Source organism: Oncorhynchus tshawytscha, unplaced genomic scaffold (assembly GCF_018296145.1).
Source record: "Oncorhynchus tshawytscha isolate Ot180627B unplaced genomic scaffold, Otsh_v2.0 Un_contig_785_pilon_pilon, whole genome shotgun sequence".
NCBI lineage: Eukaryota > Metazoa > Chordata > Actinopteri > Salmoniformes > Salmonidae > Oncorhynchus > Oncorhynchus tshawytscha.
Genome location: NW_024609721.1, coordinates 119,614 through 140,483, shown reverse-complemented (window position 1 = coordinate 140,483; position 20,870 = coordinate 119,614). Strand labels below are relative to the sequence as shown.

General features: G+C 43.3%; 1 protein-coding gene across 2 annotated transcripts in view; it reads left to right on the top strand.

The window, feature by feature from the left end:
* The window catches only part of si:ch211-161h7.4 (serine/arginine repetitive matrix protein 2), a 48,105-nt gene that overhangs the window by 7,129 nt on the left and 20,106 nt on the right, over nucleotides 1-20,870 (top strand). For both annotated transcript variants that reach the window (XM_042317253.1, XM_042317254.1), the window contains exons 4-8: nucleotides 16,720-16,889; nucleotides 16,966-17,026; nucleotides 17,194-17,392; nucleotides 18,763-18,861; nucleotides 19,965-20,546. In XM_042317253.1, the coding sequence (XP_042173187.1) occupies nucleotides 16,720-16,889; nucleotides 16,966-17,026; nucleotides 17,194-17,392; nucleotides 18,763-18,861; nucleotides 19,965-20,546 (1,111 nt within the window). The remainder of the gene's footprint in view (nucleotides 1-16,719; nucleotides 16,890-16,965; nucleotides 17,027-17,193; nucleotides 17,393-18,762; nucleotides 18,862-19,964; nucleotides 20,547-20,870) is intronic.

Here is a 20,870-nt window from a genome sequence, read left to right as displayed (position 1 = left end):
TACAATCTCCACCCGGCACAGCCAGAAGAGGACTGGCCACCCCACATAGCCTGATTCCTCTCTAGGTTTCTTCCTAAGTTTTGGCCTTTCTAGGGAGTTTTTCCTAGCCACCGTGCTTCTACACCTGCATTGCTTGCTGTTTGGGGGTTTTAGGCTGAGTTTCTGTACAGCACTTTGAGATATCAGCTGATCTAAGAAGGGCTATATAAATCAATTTGATTTGATATTTCGGTTGCAATGACGGACTACGTCATTGATTTCTAACAGGTACAATAGGATGCGCAAGTACGACATGGTTCTCCTGGATGCAGTGTTAGCTTTCAAGTTGCTGTCTGTCTAGAAACAGTTGGCTTTGACTGCTTGTACTGTGCTGACTTTTGCATCAATGAAGTCAGCACTAAAAATAATTTTGGTTGAAAAGACGTCTGTCGCGCCAATAACAGATGGAATGCAAGTGAGTGACGCAGCATATTAAACTGAGCAGCAGAGAAAAAGCACCAACAAGTCACGTTCTCAAGACAACCAGAAGAGGGCGCCATTTCCCAGCACAAATCCACTGGACAAATATGGAAGGAGATCAAATGTGCTATTTGTCAAAGCACTTACCATTGTGTTAAAGAATGTCCTCATAAAAATGAACAAGTTAAACTAACAGGAAGAGCAGTGTAACATTACACTGTTTTCAAATGAATCTGCTTCTGATACTGAGATCTTTATAGTTTAATCCTTAGGATCTGTTGTGATTGATACTGCATGTACACGGACAGTGTGTGGTGCAAAATGGCTTGATAGCTATGTCAGTGAACTAAATATGAAAGGGGTACAAAATATGATTGGCACACCAAGCAACAGAGCTTTCAAATTTGGAGATGGGAGAATCGTCCATTCTACCAAGAGAGTCAAGATACCTGCAAAAATTGGTCAGACTAAGTGTCACATTGAAACAGGTGGTCCCTACAGATATCCCCTTACTATTAAGCAAAGCTTCCCTCAAGAAGGCAGGGGCTGTTCTAGACATAGAAAAATACAAAGCAGTGATGTTCAACAACCAGTGACTCTTGATCCAGGCCACTATTGTGTAAACATTTTTGACAAAGACGTCACACAAGTGGCAGCTTGAGTAATACAATACAAACTGTCACATAACTCATTTGTAATGGGGAACTTGAATAATACTTGGGCATTTAATTATGTTGTTGATGTTTTATTTGTCTTTAAAGAAAAGGGGGAGATTGTTAAGTTCATGTTTTAAGTATCCCTATATTTCTGTTATTACGGGGCTATCACTCAGTCAAGAGTGCGCCTGCACGGGAAGTCTTGCTGTTGATGGACCTAGCCTGATGTGCGATGGCTACCTTGTAGTGTGTTCATACGGTTTAGTAAACTTTGTTAAACTGGAACCTTGTCGTTGTATCATTTTGAGTTAACTTGTTATGGCTGCAATCCCAATAACGGGATCGATATGACAACTATCAGTGAAAATAGAGGTCGCCAAATTCAAACCACAGAAATCTCATAATTACAATTCCTAAAAGATACATATGTCATATAATTTGAAAGCTATTCTCGTTGTTAATCCCACCAAAGTGTCCGATTTCAAATAGGCTTTCCAGCGAAAGCACTACAAACGATTATGTTAGGTCTCCACCAAACCACAATAAGCACAGCCATTTTCCAGTGAAATATAGCATTCACAAAAACCAGAAATAAAGATAAAATGAATCACTAACCTTGAATTATCTTCATCAGATGACACTCATAGGACTTCATGTTACACAATACATACATGCATGTTTTGTTTGATAAAGTTCATATTTATATTTTAAAAAATCTGAGTTTACATTGGCTATGTAGATTCACTAGTTCCAAAAACATCAGGTGATTTTGCATAGCCATATTGTTTCAACAGAAATACTCATCATAAATGTAGATGATAATACAAGTTATAAACATGGAATTATAGATATACCTCTCCTTAATGCAACCGCTGTGTCAGATTTAAAAAAAAAAAAAAAAAACTTTACGGAAAAAGCAACACATGCAATAATCTGAGACGGCGCTCAAAACAGAAGCAAAATTAGCCGCCATGTTGGAGTCAACAGAAACCAAAAAATACATGATAAATGTTTCCTTACCTTTGATGAACTTCATCAGAATGCAGTCCTAGGAATCCCAGGTCCACAATAAATGCTTGATTTGTTCTAAAATGTCCATTATTTATGTCCAGTTAGCTACTTTGGTTAGCGTGTTTAGTAAACAATTCCAAAGTCACAAAGCGCGTCCCCTATGACGTGACGAAATGTTAAAAAGTTCCGTAACAGTCAGTAGAAACATGTCAAACAATGTACTGAATCAATCTTTAGAATGTGGTTTACATATATCTTGAATAACATTCCAACCAGAGAATTAGAATGACTTCAAATGAGCGATGGAACGCAGGTGCTTCCCCTGTGAACGCGCATAGTGAATGCATGGTCAACTCGTGGCAGTGGTGACTATTTCCGGTCTCATTCGACCCCCCTTCACATTAGTCAGACAAAGTTCTATTGACTGTTGACATCTAGTGGAAGGCGTAGGAAGTAAAAACTCATCCATATCTCGCTGTAATTTCAATGAGAGCTTGGTTGAAGATCTGCCACCCCTAGAAGAAAAAAAACACAACAGGAAGTGGAATTTCTCTCTATATGAGTTCTGTTATAATCACAGACATAATTCAAACAGTTTTAGAAACTTCAGAGTGTTTTCTATCCAATACTAATAATAATATGCATATATTAGCAACTGAGAGCGAGGAGCAGGCTGTTTACTCTGGGCACCTTATTCATCCAAGCTACTCAATACTGCCCCTGCAGCCATAAAAAGTTAACAGTGAAGATTTCAAACTGAAATAACACATGGAATCATGTAGTAACCAAGAAAGTGTTAAACAAATCAAAAGCACCCCCCACACCAAAACACTTCCTCCTCCTCCTCCATGCTTTTTGGTGGGAAATACACATGGGGAGGTCATCCGTTCTCAAAAAAAACATGGCGTTAGGAACCAAAAATCGCCAATTTGGACTCCAGACCAAAGGACAGATTTCCACCGGTCTAATGTCCATTGCTCATGTTTCTTGGCCCAAGCAAGTCTCTTCTTCTTATTGGTGTCCTTTAGTAGTGTCTTTTTTTGTTGCAGCAATTCAACCATGAAGGCCTGATTCACAGTCGCCTCTGAACAGTTGCTGTTGAGATGTTTGTAACTTGAAGTCTAAAGAATTTATTTGGGCTGCAATTTCTGTGGCTGGCAACTCCTAAATGAACTTATCCTCTGCAGCAGAGGTAACTCTGGGTCTTCCTTTCCTGTGGCGGTCCTCATGAGAGCCAGTTTCTTCATAGCGATTTCAAATTCAAATCAAATTTATTTATGGTTTTTGCAAATGCACTTCAAGAAACTTTCAATGTTCTTGACATTTTCCGTATTGACTGACCTTCATGTCTTAAAGTAATGATGGTCTGTCGTTTCTCTTTGCTTATTTGAGCTGTTCTTGCCATAATATGGACTTTGTCTTTTACCAAATAGGGCTATCTTCTGTATACCCCCGTTCCTTGTCACAAGATAACTGATTGGCTCAAACACACAAGGGTTTGAACCTTTTTTCAATTTTCTCCTAAAATGACATACCAAAATCTATATGCATATTCTTGCTACCATTTGAAAAGAAACATTTTGATGTTTGTGGAAATGTGAAATTAATGTAGGAGAATATAACACATTAGATCTGGTAAAAGATAATACAATGGTAAAAATAACATGTTTTAAAAATGTTTTTTTGTATCGTCTTTGAAATGGAAGAGAAAGGCCGTAATGTATTATTCCAGGTTTGGTGCAATTACGATTTTTGTGTATGTGCAAAGTTTTAGACTGATACAGTGAACATAACCATTGCATTTCTGTTCAAAATGTTGTATCACGTCTGCCCAAATCTGCCTAATTGGTTTGCACAGTGATACATGTTCATTGACTCATAAATCTCCTCAAACAATAGCATGGTATTCTTTCACTGTAATAGCTACTGTAAACTGGACAGTGCAGGGAGATTAACACGAATTTAAGCTTTCTGCCCATATCAGATATGTCTATGTCCTGGGAAAGTTTCTTGTTTCTTACAACCTCAGGCTAATGTGATTAGCCTATGTTAGCTCACCCATAACGCGGGTGGGAACACCGCGTAGAGGTTTTTAAGAAGGAAAGAAAAATTCCACCAACGAACCATTAACAAGGCACACCTGTTTATTTACATGCATTCCAGGTGACTACCTCATAAAGCTGGTTGAGAGTGCCAAGATTGTGCAAAGCTGTCGTCAAGGCAAAGTGTGGCTATTTGAAGAATCTGAAATATAAAATAGATTTTTATTTGTTTAACACTTTTGGTTACTACATGAGTTATTTCGTAGTTCACTATCATTTCACGACTTCACTATTATTCTCGAATGTAGAAAATAGCTAAAATAAAGAACACCTCTTCATTCAAGGGGTTTTCTAAAACTTTTGACCGATAGTGTAAAACTCTTATTTAGTGTTTTTTTTTTTCATGGAATTTAATATCTTACACTACATGACCAAAAGTATGTGGATACCTGCTCGTCAAACATCTTATGCCAAAATCATGGGCAATGATATGGATAAACCATTTCTGTGCTTCCAACTTTGTGCCAACAGTTTGGGGAAGACCCTTTCCTGTTTCAGCATTACAATGCCCCTGTGCACAAAGCAAGATCCATACAGAAATGGTTTGTTGAGATCGGTGTGGAAGAACTTGCCTGGCCTGCACAGAGTCTTGACCTCAACCCCACCGAACACCTTTGTGATAAGTTTGTGAAGTCGACTGCAAACCAGGTCTAATCGCCCAGCATCCGTGCCCGACCTCACTAATGCTCATGTGGCTGAATGGAAACAAGTCCCTGTTCCAACATCTAGTATAAAGCCTTCCCAGAAGAGTGGAGGCTGTTATAGCAGCAGAGGGACCAACTCCATATTAATGCCCATGATTTTGGAATGAGATGTTTGACAAGCAGGTGTCCACATACTTTTGGACATGTGTATGTTTAATCCTTTATCGTGGTTGAGGTCTTGATGGATTTGTCTAAAATCGGGTGATGTAAAACAACTTTTCGGTCCTTGCATTTATGGCAGTGTAGGTTGTTGTTATATCCAGGAATTGTGTACAGATCCATGCGACATGGGGCTGTGCATTATCATGCTGAAACATGAGGTGATGGTGGTGGATGAATGGCACCACAAGGGGCCTCAGAATCTCACCATGCTGAAACATGTGGTGATGGATGAACGGCACCACAATGGCCCTCAGGATCTCATCATGGTTTTTCTGTGCATTCAAATTGCTAAAATGTGATTTGTGTTCATTGTCTGTAGCGTATTCATATACCCATAACCCCACCGCCACCATGGGGCACTATGGTCACAACATTGACATCAGCAAACCGCTAGCCCACACAATGCCATACATGCTATGCTGTCTAGTGATGCAACCTCTCTTACCACTCAGTGCCTGGGCCTACCTCCACTGTACCCGCACCCCACCATACCCCTGTCTGCACATTATGGCCTGAATCTATTCTACCACACCCAGAAATCTGCTCCTTTGATTCTTTGTGCCCAACGCTCTCGACGACCAGTTTTGATAGCCTTTAGCTGTACCCTCATCCTACTCCTCCTCTGTTCCTCTAGTGATGTGGAGGTTAACCCAGGCCCTGCGTGTCCCCAGGCACTCTCATTTGTTGACTTCTGTGATCGAAAAAGCCTTGGTTTCATGCATGTTAACATCAGAAGCCTCCTCCCTAAGTTTGTTTTACTCACTGCTTTAGCACACTCCGCCAACCCTGATGTCCTTGCCGTGTCTGAATCCTGGCTTAGGAAGGCCACCAAAAATTCTGAGATTTCCATACCCAACTATAACATTTTCCGTCAAGATAGAACTGCCAAAGGGGGAGGAGTTGCAATCTACTGCAGAGAGAGCCTGCAAAGTTCTGTCATACTTTCCAGGTCTATACCCAAACAGCTCGAACTTCTAATTTGAAAAATGAATTTCTCCAGAAATAAGTCTCTCACTGTTGATGCCTACTATCGACCCTCCTCAACTCCCAGCTGTGCCCTGGACACCATTTGTGAATTGATCTCCCCCATCTAGCTTCAGAGTTTGTTCTGTTAGGTGACCTAAACTGGGATATGCTAAACACCCCGGCAGTCCTACAATCTAAGCTAGATGCCCTCAATCTCACACATATCATCAAGGAACCCACCAGTACAACTCAAAATCTGTGAACATGGGCACCCTCATAGATATTATCCTGACCAACTTGCCCTCCAAATACACCTCTGCTGTTTTCAATCAGGATCTCAGCGATCATTGCCTGTATCCGCTATTGGTCTGCGGTCAAACGACCACCCCTCATCACTGTCAAACGCTCCCTAAAACACTTATTATCCTGGAAGGATATTGACCTCATCCCGTCAGTTGAGGATGCCTGGTCGTTCTTTAAAAGTAATTTCCTCACCATCTTAGATAAGCATGCCCCTTTCAAAAAATGCAGAACTAAGAACAGATATAGCCCTTGCTTCACTCCAGACCTGACTGCCCTTGACCAGCACAAAACCATCTTGTGGTGGACTGCAATAGCATCGAATAGTCCCCGCGATATGCAACTGTTCATGGATGTCAAGAACCAATATACGCAGTCAGTCAGGAAAGCAAAGGCTAGCTTTTTCAAGCAGAAATTTGCATCCTGTAGCTCTAACTCCAAAAAGTTTTGGGACACTTTAAAGTCCATGGAGAACAAGAGCACCTCCTGAGGCCAGGTAACACGGTCACCACCGATAAATCCATGATAATCGAAAATGTCAAGCATAATTTCTCTACGGCTGGCCATGCCTTCCTCCTGGCTACTCCAACCCTGGCCAACAGCTCCGCTTCCCCCCCCCCGCAGCTACTCACCTGAGCCTCCCTAGCTTCTCCTTCACCCAAATCCAGATAGCAGATTTTCTGAAAGAGCTGCAAAACCTGGACCCGTACAAATCAGCTGGGCTAGACAATCTGGACCCTCTCTTTCTAAAACTATCTGCCGCCATTGTTGCAACCCCTATTACCAGCCTTTTCAACCTCTTTCGTATAGTCCGAGATCCCTAAAAATTGGAAAGCTGTCGCGGTCATCCCCCCCCTCTTCAAAGGGAGTGACACTCTATACCCAAACTGCTATAGACCTATATCTATCCTGCCCTGCCTCTAAAGTCTTTGAAAGTCCAGTTAATAAACAGATCACTGACCATTTCGAATCCCACCGTACCGGTTCACCTAAGCCACGCTCAATGTACTAAACAATATCAGAACCGCCATCAATAAACGACAGTACTGTGCAGCCGTCTTCATAGACCTGTCAAAGGCTTTTGACTGTCAATCACCGTATTCTTATCGGCAGAATCCATAGCCTTGGTTTCTCTAACGACTGTCTCGCCTGGTTCACCAACTACTTTGCAGACAGAGTTCAATGTGTCAAATCGGAGGGCCTGTTAAATTCTCAGGCCGACTCTTTTCTCTGTATATATCAACAATGTCGCTCTTGCTGCGGGTGATTCCCTGATCCACCTCTATGCAGCCGACACCATTCTGTATACATCTGGCCCTTCTTTGGACACTGTGTTAACTAACCTCCAAACGAGCTTCAATGCCTAACAACATTCCTTCCGTGGCCTCTAACTTCTCTTAAACGCTAGCAAAACCAAATGCATGCTTTTCAACTGTCCGCTGCCCGCACCCGCCCGCCCGACTAGCATCACTACTCTGGACGGTTCTGACCTAGAATACGTGGACAACTACAAATACCTAGGTGTCTGGCTAGACTGTAAACTCTCCTTCCAGACACATATTAAACATCACCAATCCAAAATCAAATCTAGATCCAACTTTCTATTCCACAACAAAGCCTCCTTCACTCACACCGCCAAGCTTACCCTAGTAAAACTGACTATCCTATCAATCCTCGACTTCGGCGATGTCATCTACAAAATAGCTTCCAATACTCTTCTCAGCAAATTGTATGTAGTCTATCACAGTGCCATCTGTTTTGTTACCGAAGCACCTTACACCACCCACCACTGCGACCTGTATGCGCTAGTCGGCTGGCCCTTGCTACATATTCATCGCCAGATCCACTGGCTCCAGGTCATCTATAAATCTATGCTAGGTAAAGCTCCGCCTTATCTCAGCTTACTGGTCACGATAACACCCACCCGTAGCATGCGCTCCAGCAGGTATATCTCACTGGTCATCCCCAAAGCCAGCACCTCCTTTGGCCGCCTTTCCTGCCAGTGACTGGAACGAATTGTTGGAGACTTACATTTCCCTCACTAACTTTAAACATCAGCTAACCGATCGCTGCAGCTGTACATCTGTAAATAGCCCACCCAATCTACCTACCTTATCCCCATATTGTTTTTATTTACTTTGCTGCTCTTTTGCACACCAGTATCACTACTTCAAATCAAATGTATTTATATATCAAAGTGCTGTACAGAATACCAGCCTAAATACCCAAACAGCAAGCAATGCAGGTATAGAAGCACGGTGGCTAGGAAAAACTCCCTAGAAAGGCCAAATCCTAGGAAGAAACCTAGAGAGGAACCACGCTATGAGAGGTGGCCAGTCCTCTTCTGGCTGTGCCGGGTGGAGATTATAACAGAACATGGCCAAGATTTTCAAATGTTCATAAATGACTAGCATGTTCAAATAATAGTAATCACAGTAAACAGGTCAGGGTTCCATAGCCGCAGGCAGAACAGTTGAAACTGGAGCAGCAGCACGGCCAGGTGGACTGGGGACAACAAGGAGTTAAATCAGTTTTCTTGATCTTCTGATCTTGTGTGAAGATAATGTTCTATAGACTGATCTTTATAGGAAGTCCACTGATCGTAACAGTTTGTTGAGGGCTGATAGTTGTCACCCACTTCCCTTGAAAAATAGTTTGCCCTACAGCCAATTCTGTCGAATCAAAAGAATAATCAGATTTCGATAGAAATATGGCTGAGACGCAAAGAAAGTTCGAGAGGGGCTACAAAAATGATCAGATTAATATTGCCATTGAGAAAATTCTAAACTAAACATGACCTTTTTCAAGGTCAGTCTCGCAAAAAGACGCATTCTTGTGTTCTAACTATTCAAAGTGTTTTGAACAAATTAACGGAATTGTTCACAAACATTGGCACATTCTAAAATCCGATTATAGTCACGGTAATGTGTTTTCGGACCTTCCCTTGGTCGTATTCTCACTGGGCAGAAATCTCAGAGACCAATTGGTACACTCTGATTTACCACCCCAAGATATTCCTGAACCATGTCTATTTGCACCCCTACTGGATGGAAATTACAAATGTAATGGCTGTGCTCAATGCAACGGCACTTATAAATGTAGATCCTTCAAACACCCACAAACAGGGAAACGGATCCCAATTAAAGGTGCTATTACGTGTTCCACTAAGGCAGTTATTTATCTTGTAACTTGTCCTTGTGGTAAAAGTTATGTAGGTAATACAAAGCGCAAATTAAAAGTACGTATCTCAGAACATCGTAGCACCAATAGGTGTAAAAACTTTACTTAACCAGTTGCGGCACCACTTCTTGGAGGCAGGCCACTCGATTTTGTCTCTGCTTTATATTGGCATCGAACATGTAACCCTCCCTAGGAGAGGGGGTGACCTTGATAATTTATTGTCAAAACGAGAGGCTGCCTGGATCTTTAACTTAAAGGCCCTTGCTCCCTCCCTTTGGTCTCAACTTAAACTTTGATCTGAAGCCATTCTTGTGATTATTGTGACTTTGCCATTGTAATTGTTTGTAAGCTTGTGTAGTCAAATGACTCTATGATCGTATGCTATCCATTTGTTGTTTGTATGCTGTTCTTTGTATGCCATTTTAATATTTGATAATTAACCAATGATATTAGGCTACTCTTGGCCATGATTACAGATACCTGTGTCTTTTGCGGGATCACTCGTTTATATAGTGTCAGTGTTTGTGATTATACCCTGATGAAGACAGCTTGGCTGTTTTTAATTTTTTTCAATTAAAAAGTTTTCTACTCCGCTAGCCAGCACCTCGCCTAAATAGGTGTGCGTTTGTTTTTCTTCCAGACAACAAGGAGTCATCATGCCAGGTAGTCCTGAGGCATGATCCTAGGGTTCAAGTCCCCGAGAGAGAGAAAGAAAGAGAGAATTAGAGAGAGCATACTTAAATTCACACAGGACACCGGGTAAGACAGGAGAAATACTCCAGATATAACACTGACCCTAGCCCCCGACACATAAACTACTGCAGCATAAATACTGGAGGCTGAGACAGGAGAAACACTCCAGATATAACAGACTGACCCTAGCCCCCCGACACATAAACTACTGCAGCATAAATACTGGAGGCTGAGACAGGAGAAATACTCCAGATATAACAGACTGACCCTAGCCCCCATTACACAAACTATAAATAAATACTGGAGGCTGAGACAGGAGAAATACTCCAGATATAACACTGACCCTAGCCCCCATTACACAAACTATAAATAAATACTGGAGGCTGAGACAGGAGAAATACTCCAGATATAACAGACTGACCCTAGCCCCCATTACACAAACTATAAATAAATACTGGAGGCTGAGACAGGAGAAATACTCCAGATATAACAGACTGACCCTAGCCCCCCGACACATAAACTACTGCAGCATAAATACTGGAGGCTGAGACAGGAGAAATACTCCAGATATAACAGACTGACCCTAGCCCCCCCGACACATAAACTACTTACAAACCATCATCTGCTCATCTATCACTCCAGTGTTAATCTGCTAAATTGTAATTACTTTGCTACTATGTCCTATTTATTGCCTTACCACCTCATGCCATTTGCACACCCTGTATAGACTTTCTTTTTTTCCCTATTGTGTTATTGACTGTACGCTTGTCTGTTCCATGTGTAACTCTGTGTTGTTGTTTGGGTTGCACTGCTTTGCTTTATCTTGGCCAGGTCGCAGTTGTAAATGAGAACTTGTTCTCAACTGGCTTACCTGGTTAAATAAAGGTTAAATTAAAAAAATGTTTCAAACCAAATATTGTATTATGTTACTGGGTGACTTGAGTCATTTTCTATTAAGGTATCTTTACTTTTACTCAAGTATGACAATTGAGTACATGTTCCGTTTATATTTTCTTCCATATTACTGAATGTCACCTCACCTTGATACCTAAATTGATAATGTCATTAGTGTGGTTCTTCAATAATTATGCATAATACTTATTGGATACGTGTTTGGTGATTATTTTTCCACATCTGATCCAGGAAGGAATTTTGAACGACATTCAAGTGATGAACAGCTGTGGTGACAGCACATGCAATGGAATAGCCAACGTGCTGGAAAAGAGTTGTTGGCGAGGAATGTCCAGAATATAATATTTTGGCGTCTCATTCGTTATGCCTCATTCGTCTGCATACCACTGCTGGCTTGCTTCTGAAGTTAAGCAGCGTTGGTCCTGGTCAGTTCCTGGATGGGAGACCAGATGCTGCTGGAAGTGGTGTTGGAGGGCCAGTAGGAGGCATTCTTTCCTCTGGTCTAAAAAATATCCCAATGTCCCAGGGCAGTGATTGGGGACACTGCCCTGTGTAGGGTGCTGTCTTTCGGATGGGACGTTAAACGGGTGTCCTGACTCTCTGAGGTCATTAAAGATCTCATGACACTTATCGTAAGATTAGGGGTGTTAACCCCGGTGTCCTGGCTAAATTCCCAATCTGGCCCTCAAACCATCATGGCTACCTAATAATCCCCAGTTTACAATTGGCTCATTAATCCCCCTCCTCTCCCCTGTAACTATTCCCCAGGTCGTTGCTGCAAATGAGAACGTGTTCTCAGTCAACTTGGTAAAATAACGGATAAATAAAAAAATAAAAATAAATGCCGGTGAAGACCATTGTGCCTGGACCCATGTTGGATCTAATATCCCTAGCAAGTTGACCATATGTCGTCAGCTTGATTTACAGTAGAGTCTCATTAGATTTAACAGAAAGCATCAAGGTAATGAGTTTTTGTTTTTGTGCCTCGGATTGGACGCTGAGTCTTCTCTGTGCAATTGTGTAGGATAGACTATTGCGTAACTCCCAGCTGATCAAATGGTTACCCGGCCTATTTGCATTGTTTTACACTGCTGCTACTCGCCGTTTTTATTTGCTATTATCTATGCATAGTCACTTTACCCCTACCTACATGTACATATTACCTCAACTAACATGTACCCCCTCACATTGACTCAGTACCGGTACCCCTGTACAGTGCCTTGCGAAAGTATTCGGCCCCCTTGAACTTTGCGACCTTTTGCCACATTTCAGGCTTCAAACATAAAGATATAAAACTGTATTTTTTGTGAAGAATCAACAACCAGTGGGACACAATCATGAAGTGGAACGACATTTATTGGATATTTCAAACTTTTTTAACAAATCAAAAATCAAAAAATTGGGCGTGCAAAATTATTCAGCCCCCTTAAGTTAATACTTTGTAGCGCCACCTTTTGCTGCGATTACAGCTGTAAGTCGCTTGGGGTATGTCTCTATCAGTTTTGCACATCGAGAGACTGAAATTTTTTCCCATTCCTCCTTGCAAAACAGCTCGAGCTCAGTGAGGTTGGATGGACAGCATTTGTGAACAGCAGTTTTCAGTTCTTTCCACAGATTCTCGATTGGATTCAGGTCTGGACTTTGACTTGGCCATTCTAACACCTGGATATGTTTATTTTTGAACCATTCCATTGTAGATTTTGCTTTATGTTTTGGATCATTGTCTTGTTGGAAGACAAATCTCCGTCCCAGTCTCAGGTCTTTTGCAGACTCCATCAGGTTTTCTTCCAGAATGGTACTGTATTTGGCTCCATCCATCTTCCCATCAATTTTAACCATTTTCCCTGTCCCTGCTGAAGAAAAGCAGGCCCAAACCATGATGCTGCCACCACCATGTTTGACAGTGGGGATGGTGTGGTCAGGGTGATGAGCTGTGTTGCTTTTATGCCAAACATAATGTTTTGCATTGTTGCCAAAAAGTTTAAATTTTGGTTTCATCTGACCAGAGCACCTTCTTCCACATGTTTGGTGTGTCTCCCAGGTGGCTTGTGGCAAACTTTAAACAACACTTTTTATGGATATCTTTAAGAAATGGCTTTCTTCTTGCCTCTCTTCCTTAAAGGCCAGATTTGTGCAATATACGACTGATTGTTGTCCTATGGACAGAGTCTCCCACCTCAGCTGTAGATCTCTGCAGTTCATCCAGAGTGATCATGGGCCTCTTGGCTGCATCTCTGATCAGTCTTCTCCTTGTATGAGCTGAAAGTTTAGAGGGACGGCCAGGTCTTGGTAGATTTGCAGTGGTCTGATACTCCTTCCATTTCAATATTATCGCTTGCACAGTGCTCCTTGGGATGTTTAAAGCTTGGGAAATATTTTTGTATCCAAATCCGGCTTTAAACTTCTTCACAACAGTATCTCGGACCTGCCTTGGTGTGTTCCTTGTTCTTCATGATGCTCTCTGCGCTTTTAACGGACCTCTGAGACTATCACAGTGCAGGTGCATTTATACGGAGACTTGATTACACACAGGTGGATTGTATTTATCATCATTAGTCATTTAGGTCAACATTGGATCATTCAGAGATCCTCACTGAACTTCTGGAGAGTTTGCTGCACTGAAAGTAAAGGGGCTGAATAATTTTGCACGCCCAATTTTTCAGTTTTTGATTTTGTTAAAAAAGTTTGAAATATCCAATAAATGTCGTTCCACTTCATGATTGTGTCCCAATTGTTGTTGATTATTCACAAAAAAATACAGTTTTATATATTTATGTTTGAAGCCTGAAATGTGGCAAAAGGTCGCAAAGTTCAAGGGGGCCGAATACTTTCGCAAGGCACTGTATATAGCCTCATTACTAACATGTGCCCCCTCACATTGACTCAGTACCGGTACCCCCTGTATATAGCCTCATTACTAACATGTACCCCCTCACATTGACTCGGTACCAGTACCCCCTGTATATAGCCTCATTACTAACATGTACCCCCTGTATATAGCCTCATTACTAACATGTGCCCCCTCACATTGACTCAGTACCGGTACCTGTATATAGCCTCATTACTAACATGTACCCCCTCACATTGACTCAGTACCGGTACCCCCTGTATATAGCCTCATTACTAACATGTACCCCCTCACATTGACTCAGTACCGGTACCCCCTGTATATAGCCTCATTACTAACATGTACCCCCTCACATTGACTCAGTACCGGTACCCCCTGTATAGAGCCTCATTACTAACATGTAACCCCTGCACATTGACTCAGTACCGTAACACCCTGTATATAGCCTCATTACTAACATGTACCCCCTGTATAGAGCCCTTTTATTGTTATTTTATTGTTGCTCTTTTTCTTTTTACTTAACTAAATTTTCATAACCAACAATGCAGTTAAGACAAAGAGAGTTAAGGGCTTGTCAGTCAGCGTTTCACTGTACGGTCTACACTTGTTGCAGTCAGCGTTTCACTGTACGGTCTACACTTGTTGCAGTCAGCGTTTCACTGTACGGTCTACACTTGTTGTAGTCAGCGTTTCACTGTACGGTCTACACTTGTTGTATTCGGCACATTTTGATTTTCTTTCAAACCATGTAGTAATGTTTATCCCAATATCACACATTGGCCCCATTTTATTTCTAGAAAGACAAAATTGGGATCATTAACATTGCATGGGTGTCCATAATAAAGCATTACTCTGCCTTTTTAACAGCACTATCAATAAGGCAGGTCCTACAGGCCCTAGTTTCTACCTTCTTAACAACACTATCAATAAGGCAGGTCCTACAGGCCCTAGTTTCTACCTTCTTAACAACACTATCAACAAGGCAGGTCCTACAGGCCCTAGTTTTGTCGCACCTGGACTACTGTTCGGTCGTGTGGTCAGGTAACACAAAAAAAGGACTTAAGAAAATTGGTTCAGAACAGGGCAGCACAGCTGGCCCTTGGATGTACACAGAGAGCTAATAATAATATGCATGTCCATCTCTCCTGGCTCAAAGTGGAGGAGAGATTGACTTCATCACTACTTGTATTTATGAGAGGTATTAACATGTTGAATGCACCGAGCTGTCTGTTTTGAATTACTGGCGCACAGCTTGGACACCCATGCATACCCCACAATACATGCCACAAAGGGGCTCTTCATAGTCCCCAAGTCCAGAACTGACTATGGGAGGCACACAGTACTACATAGAGCCATGACTACATGGAACTCTATTCTACATCAAGTAACTGATACAGCAGGAGAATCAGATTTAAGAAACAGGGGACTGTGAAGCAACACAAACATAGACACATGCATACACACAGATTTTGTTTTGTAGTGGTGGAGTTGGGGCCTGAGGGCACACGGTGTGTTGTGAAATCAGAAAATCTATTTGAATGTTTTTAAAATTGTATGAACTGCCTTAATTTGGCTGGACCCCATGAAGAGTAGCTGCTGCCTAGGCACCAGCTAATGGAGATCCATAATAAACCCCAGGAAGAGTAGCTGCTGCCTTGGCAGGAACTAATGGGGATCCATAATAAACCCCAGGAAGAGTAGCTGCTGCCTAGGCACCAGCTAATGGGGATCCATAATAAACCCCAGGAAGAGTAGCTGCTGCCTTGGCAGGAACTAATGGGGATCCATAATAAACCCCAGGAAGAGTAGCTGCTGCCTTGGCACCAGCTAATGGAGATCCATAATAAACCCCAGGAAGAGTAGCTGCTGCCTAGGCACCAGCTAATGGAGATCCATAATAAACCCCATGAAGAGTAGCTGCTGCCTAGGCACCAGCTAATGGAGATCCATAATAAATACAAATGAAGTGGGATGAAGTACCACTGAGAACATGGAGGAGAGGCACACAGTAGAGAACCTAAAAGTGGCATTAACTATTGCTGAGTGGGTGGGGAACAGGGTCATGTCTAGATGGGATGCAGCTTTTATCAAATTGACATGAAAAATGTAATGTTTTTCTAACCTTAACCTAATTCTCCTAACTTGCTACATTAATTCTCCTAACCTGCTGCGTTAATTCTCCTAACCTGCTGCCTTAATTCTCCTAACCTGCTGCGTTAATTCTCCTAACCTGCTGCCTTAATTCTCCTAACCTGCTGCCTTAATTCTCATAACCTGCTGCCTTAATTCTCATAACCTGCTGCAGATGTTTTCCTAAACCTTCTAGGAAAAGTCCATTTTGACTTGACAAAACCCAGAGGACTGCAGTAAGAGTCATTGTCCAACACAGAGAACTTAATTGCCCCCTAGCAGTCATACTCAAAAGGGGCTGAAAACCGACAAAAAAGGGATGTTTAAGTAAATGTTTTCCATTTGTCACATCCTTATTTCTATGATGGCGAACGTCAGACTTCTCTTTCACTGTGGTTGTTAGAATAGGCTACTGTACTGATTTAACACCCTGAAAACAACACTGTTTGCTGTCGTGGCGTTTTGCGTCATTCTGGTTGGTCAGAGTAGAGCAATGTTTTATTTTAAAATGCCCATCCCTATGACCCATCATCTGTCCGGTATGTTACCTTGTCTCTGGACCCCCAATAACTAATGTGACTTAATATGTCCTGCAGATTCTCCCTCTGATGTTGGGGAAGAGCTTCCCCCTCTGCCTCCCTCTCCGACCTTCACCCCTGTAGAGAAGGAGGAGAAGACTGGTAACCCTGTAGAGAAGGAGGAGAAGACTGGTAACCCTGTAGAGAAGGAGAGGAGAGAACCATCAGTTCCAGAGACTAGTGAAGCGGTAAAACACCTCGTACTATTCTGCAATGGAATGAAATGAAATGTCAGAATGTACACTTATGATCTGTTGACACCAGGTGCCCCAAGGAGAAGAGATGCACAAGGAGGGGAGAGCAGAGAGCACTTTGCTGGATACTGGTAGGTGATGACTGTTGATAACTGATAGCTAGGGACTGAAATGGCTTGTTACTGGGGCAGTATCTCTGGGCATATGTTAATGTTTCACCAGCCCACCTCTGTATGACATCAGCAAGTTATCTGTAGAAATCATCAACCCTTTTCTGTGTTTTCCTTGGCTGAGGTAGAGAGCCCATTTAAAAAGCACGCTCCCATCAAGACCTCCAGCCCCATGAAGCAGCAGGAGGGGGATGAGGACAAGGACAGAACAGCCTCTCCATTGCTCTTGACCTGTGGTGATGATGATGATGATGAAGATGACCACGGCCCTGTAAAGCAGCCTATCACTGCCCTGACACCACAGTGCAACGGACAGGCAGCAGACGGGTAAGATGCATCCCAACTCGATACTGTAATGGAACGCTTGACAATGAGTTTGTTGTTTTTAGTCTTGTTGTAGATGTGTTATATTGATTCAAATAGGGGAAAAATTTGTTTCCTCTACACTTCTCTGATGTTCCTCCCCTCTTTTATACCCCCATGGTGTTCCCCCTCCTTTATACCTCCCTGTTGTTCCCCTCCTTCTATACCTCCCTGGTGTCCCCCTCCTTTTATACCTCCCTGGTGTTCCCCCTCCTTCTATACCCCCTGGTGTTCCCCCTCCTTTTATACCCCCCTGGTGTTCCCCCTCCTTCTATACCCCCTGGTGTTCCCCCTCCTTTTATACCTCCCTGTTGTCTCCCCTCCTTCTATACCTCCCTGGTGTTCCCCCTCTTCTATACCTCCCTGGTGTCCCCCTCTTCTATACCCCCTGGTGTTCCCCCTCCTTTATACCTCCCTGGTGTTCCCCTCCTTCTATACCTCCCTGGTGTCCCCCTATACCCCCTGGTGTTCCCCTCCTTCTATACCTCCCTGGTGTCCCCCTCTTCTATACCTCCCTGGTGTTCCCCCTCCTTCTATACCTCCCTGGTGTCCCCCTCTTCTATACCCCCCTGGTGTTTCCCCTCCTTTTATACCTCCCTGGTGTTCCCCCCTATACCCCCTGGTGTTCCCCTTCTATACCCCCTGGTGTTCCCCCTTCTTCTATACCTCCCTGGTGTTCCCCCTTCTTCTATACCTCCCTGGTGTTCCCCCTCCTTCTATACCTCCCTGGTACCCGGTGTTTCCCCTCCTTCTATACCTCCCTGGTGTTCCGCCTTCTATACCCCCTGGTGTTCCCCTTCTTCTATACCTCCCTGGTGTTCCCCCTTCTATACCTCCCTGGTGTTCCCCCTTCTATACCTCCCTGGTGCTCCCTTCTTCTATACCCCCCCCGGTGTTCCCCCTTCTTTATACCCCCTGGTGTTCCCCCCTCTTTTATACCCCCTGGTGTTCTTTTTATACCTCCCTGGTGTTCCCCCCTCCTTTTATACCCCCCTGGTGTTCCCCCTCTTTATACCCCCTGGTGTCCCCCTCCTTTTATACCCCCTGGTGTCCCCCTCCTTTTTTATACCCCCTGGTGTTCCCCCTCTTTTATATCCCCCTGGTGTTCCCCCTCTTTTATACCCCCTGGTGTTCCCCCTCTTCTATACCCCCCTGGTGTTCCCCCTCTTTTATACCCCCTGGTGTTCCCCCTCTTTATACCCCCTGGTGTTCCCCCTCTTTTATACCCCCTGGTGATCCCCCCTCTTTTATACCTCCCTGGTGTTCCCCCTTCTTCTATACCTCACTGGTGTTCCCCCTCCTTTTATACCTCCCTGATGTTTCCTTTTCTCCAGGGGATATGATGCAGTGCTGGACTCTCCTCCCTGTCGGTTTTCTGTCGGCAAACAAAAGACGCCATCTCGCAGTATGCCGAAGAAGGAAGAGACACCTTGGTCAGTCTACTGGACTGGTTCAGTATGGTGGCTCTGTAGACTGATCTTAATCCCATCTCCTGGCTTTGTTGGGCCATTTTGTCTCTACCTATTATAGTTCATAATAATCAGATCAGTGCTAACACAGGACAGGAGACCTGGGTTAGGTTAGTTGATGGTTTAGAGCAGACCTTTTATGTTTTATCTGTGTAGTCCAAGGAAGGTGTTCTAGAATCTGTCTTATTCTGTTCTAGGTGTGTGAACATTTAAATGAAATTGGGATGTTAAATGTTTACAAAACTACCACTAACAGGTCCTGATCCTCATCATAAAGGGAACATAAAAAGATGTACATACCCAACGCAACAATGTTACAATGTAAGGAGGAGATATATATACATCTTTACAATTATATGCCACAGATATATAAAGATCTTCTTAAGTTAGGAAAATGGCAGAAAAGGGCAAGCGACAGCAACAAAATCCTGTCTGGCAAATGGCAATACTTTGAGAAAGTGGTGAAATGCAAAGTGTGCGAGGTGTAATTGAGGTACAGTAATGGTAGTACAGATGTCTAACCATCTGAAAGGGACGCACCGTGAGACACACCGCTGCTGGCGGCAGCACAGGCCCCCAACAACAGACATCAGACTGCTTCACACTAAAGAACTGTGATATGGGAGTGAGAACCTGATTCCAGAAATGACTGCAATTGATATGCAGCCATTGTCAATGGTAGAGGATGTTGTTTTCAATACCCTCATGGCATATCTAGAACCAGACTACAAGATGCCATGATGGCCTTGGTGGAGAAATTGTACAATTATTACTCTGCAAGCTCTCCCAACTATTTTTCTTATGAATCATTGCTAGGTAATGTGTTTTTGTCTTATAATATGAAATGACAGTAGACTACCGGTAGCCTACTGAATCTAGGACTGTGGTAGATTGATCTTCATTGTACCCTAGCGGTCATACGCATTAGGACCATATTCTGCATTGTGAATTCATGTGGAATTGTATCACTTGTTCTTATTTTTTTTTAACAGAAACTGAACAAAATGGCAGTTTAAATGTTAAGATAATTTTCAATTTACCACATCCCTATTGTGTTCATTCTCCAGGAAGTTGACTCTGTCCCTGTGCAGCATAGAGACAGAAGAGCCTCCCCAAACAAGCCCGTGTCCAGCAGTAGAACCCAAAGAACAACCAGTACCAGGGAAGAAGAGTCTGGCCCGACCCTCAGAGAAGAAGAGTCTGGCCCGACCCTCAGAGAAGAAGAGTCTGGCCCAGCCCTCAGAGAAGAAGAGTCTGGCCCAGCCCTCAGAGAAGAAGAGTCTGGCCCAGCCCTCAGAGAAGAAGAGTCTGGCCCAGCCCTCAGAGAAGAAGAGTCTGGCCCAGCCCTCAGAGAAGAAGAGTCTGGCCCAGCCCTCAGAGAAGAAGAGTCTGGCCCAGCCCTCAGAGAAGAAGAGTCTGGCCCAGCCCTCAGAGAAGAAGAGTCTGGCCCAGCCCTCAGAGAAGAAGAGTCTGGCCCAGCCTTCAGGGAAGGAGAGTCTGGCCCAGCCTTCAGAGAAGGAGAGTCTGGCCCAACCACCAGAGAAGAAGGGTCTGGCCCAACCACCAGAGAAGGAGGCAACACCGGAAAGGAAAGCCACATCCTCCTTCCTCCAGAAGCTGAGAGAGGCTGGTCAGTCCAAGCCTGCCTGGTGAGTCCACATCTATTGTCTTCATTTAACTGAATGAATGGTTAGAACTGCCCTGTGTGCAATATCCACAGAAGTGGCCCTCCCTGTTTCTACACCCAAAGGCCCAACATCACGAGACTTCCGGGAACACTTGCGAAGCATACCAGGCTGGAGTTTGGGATTTGACTTCTCAAATCCCAATGAGAGAAGTGAAATATTCTTCCATCGTTGTTAATTGTCTCTGAAAAATAAAGGCACAACCTAGATTTGAGCCAATGTCTTAAGTAGTTGAACATGTTACTAATATGTCGTGTCTTTGGCATTAAAGTGAAGACTGTTATGTTA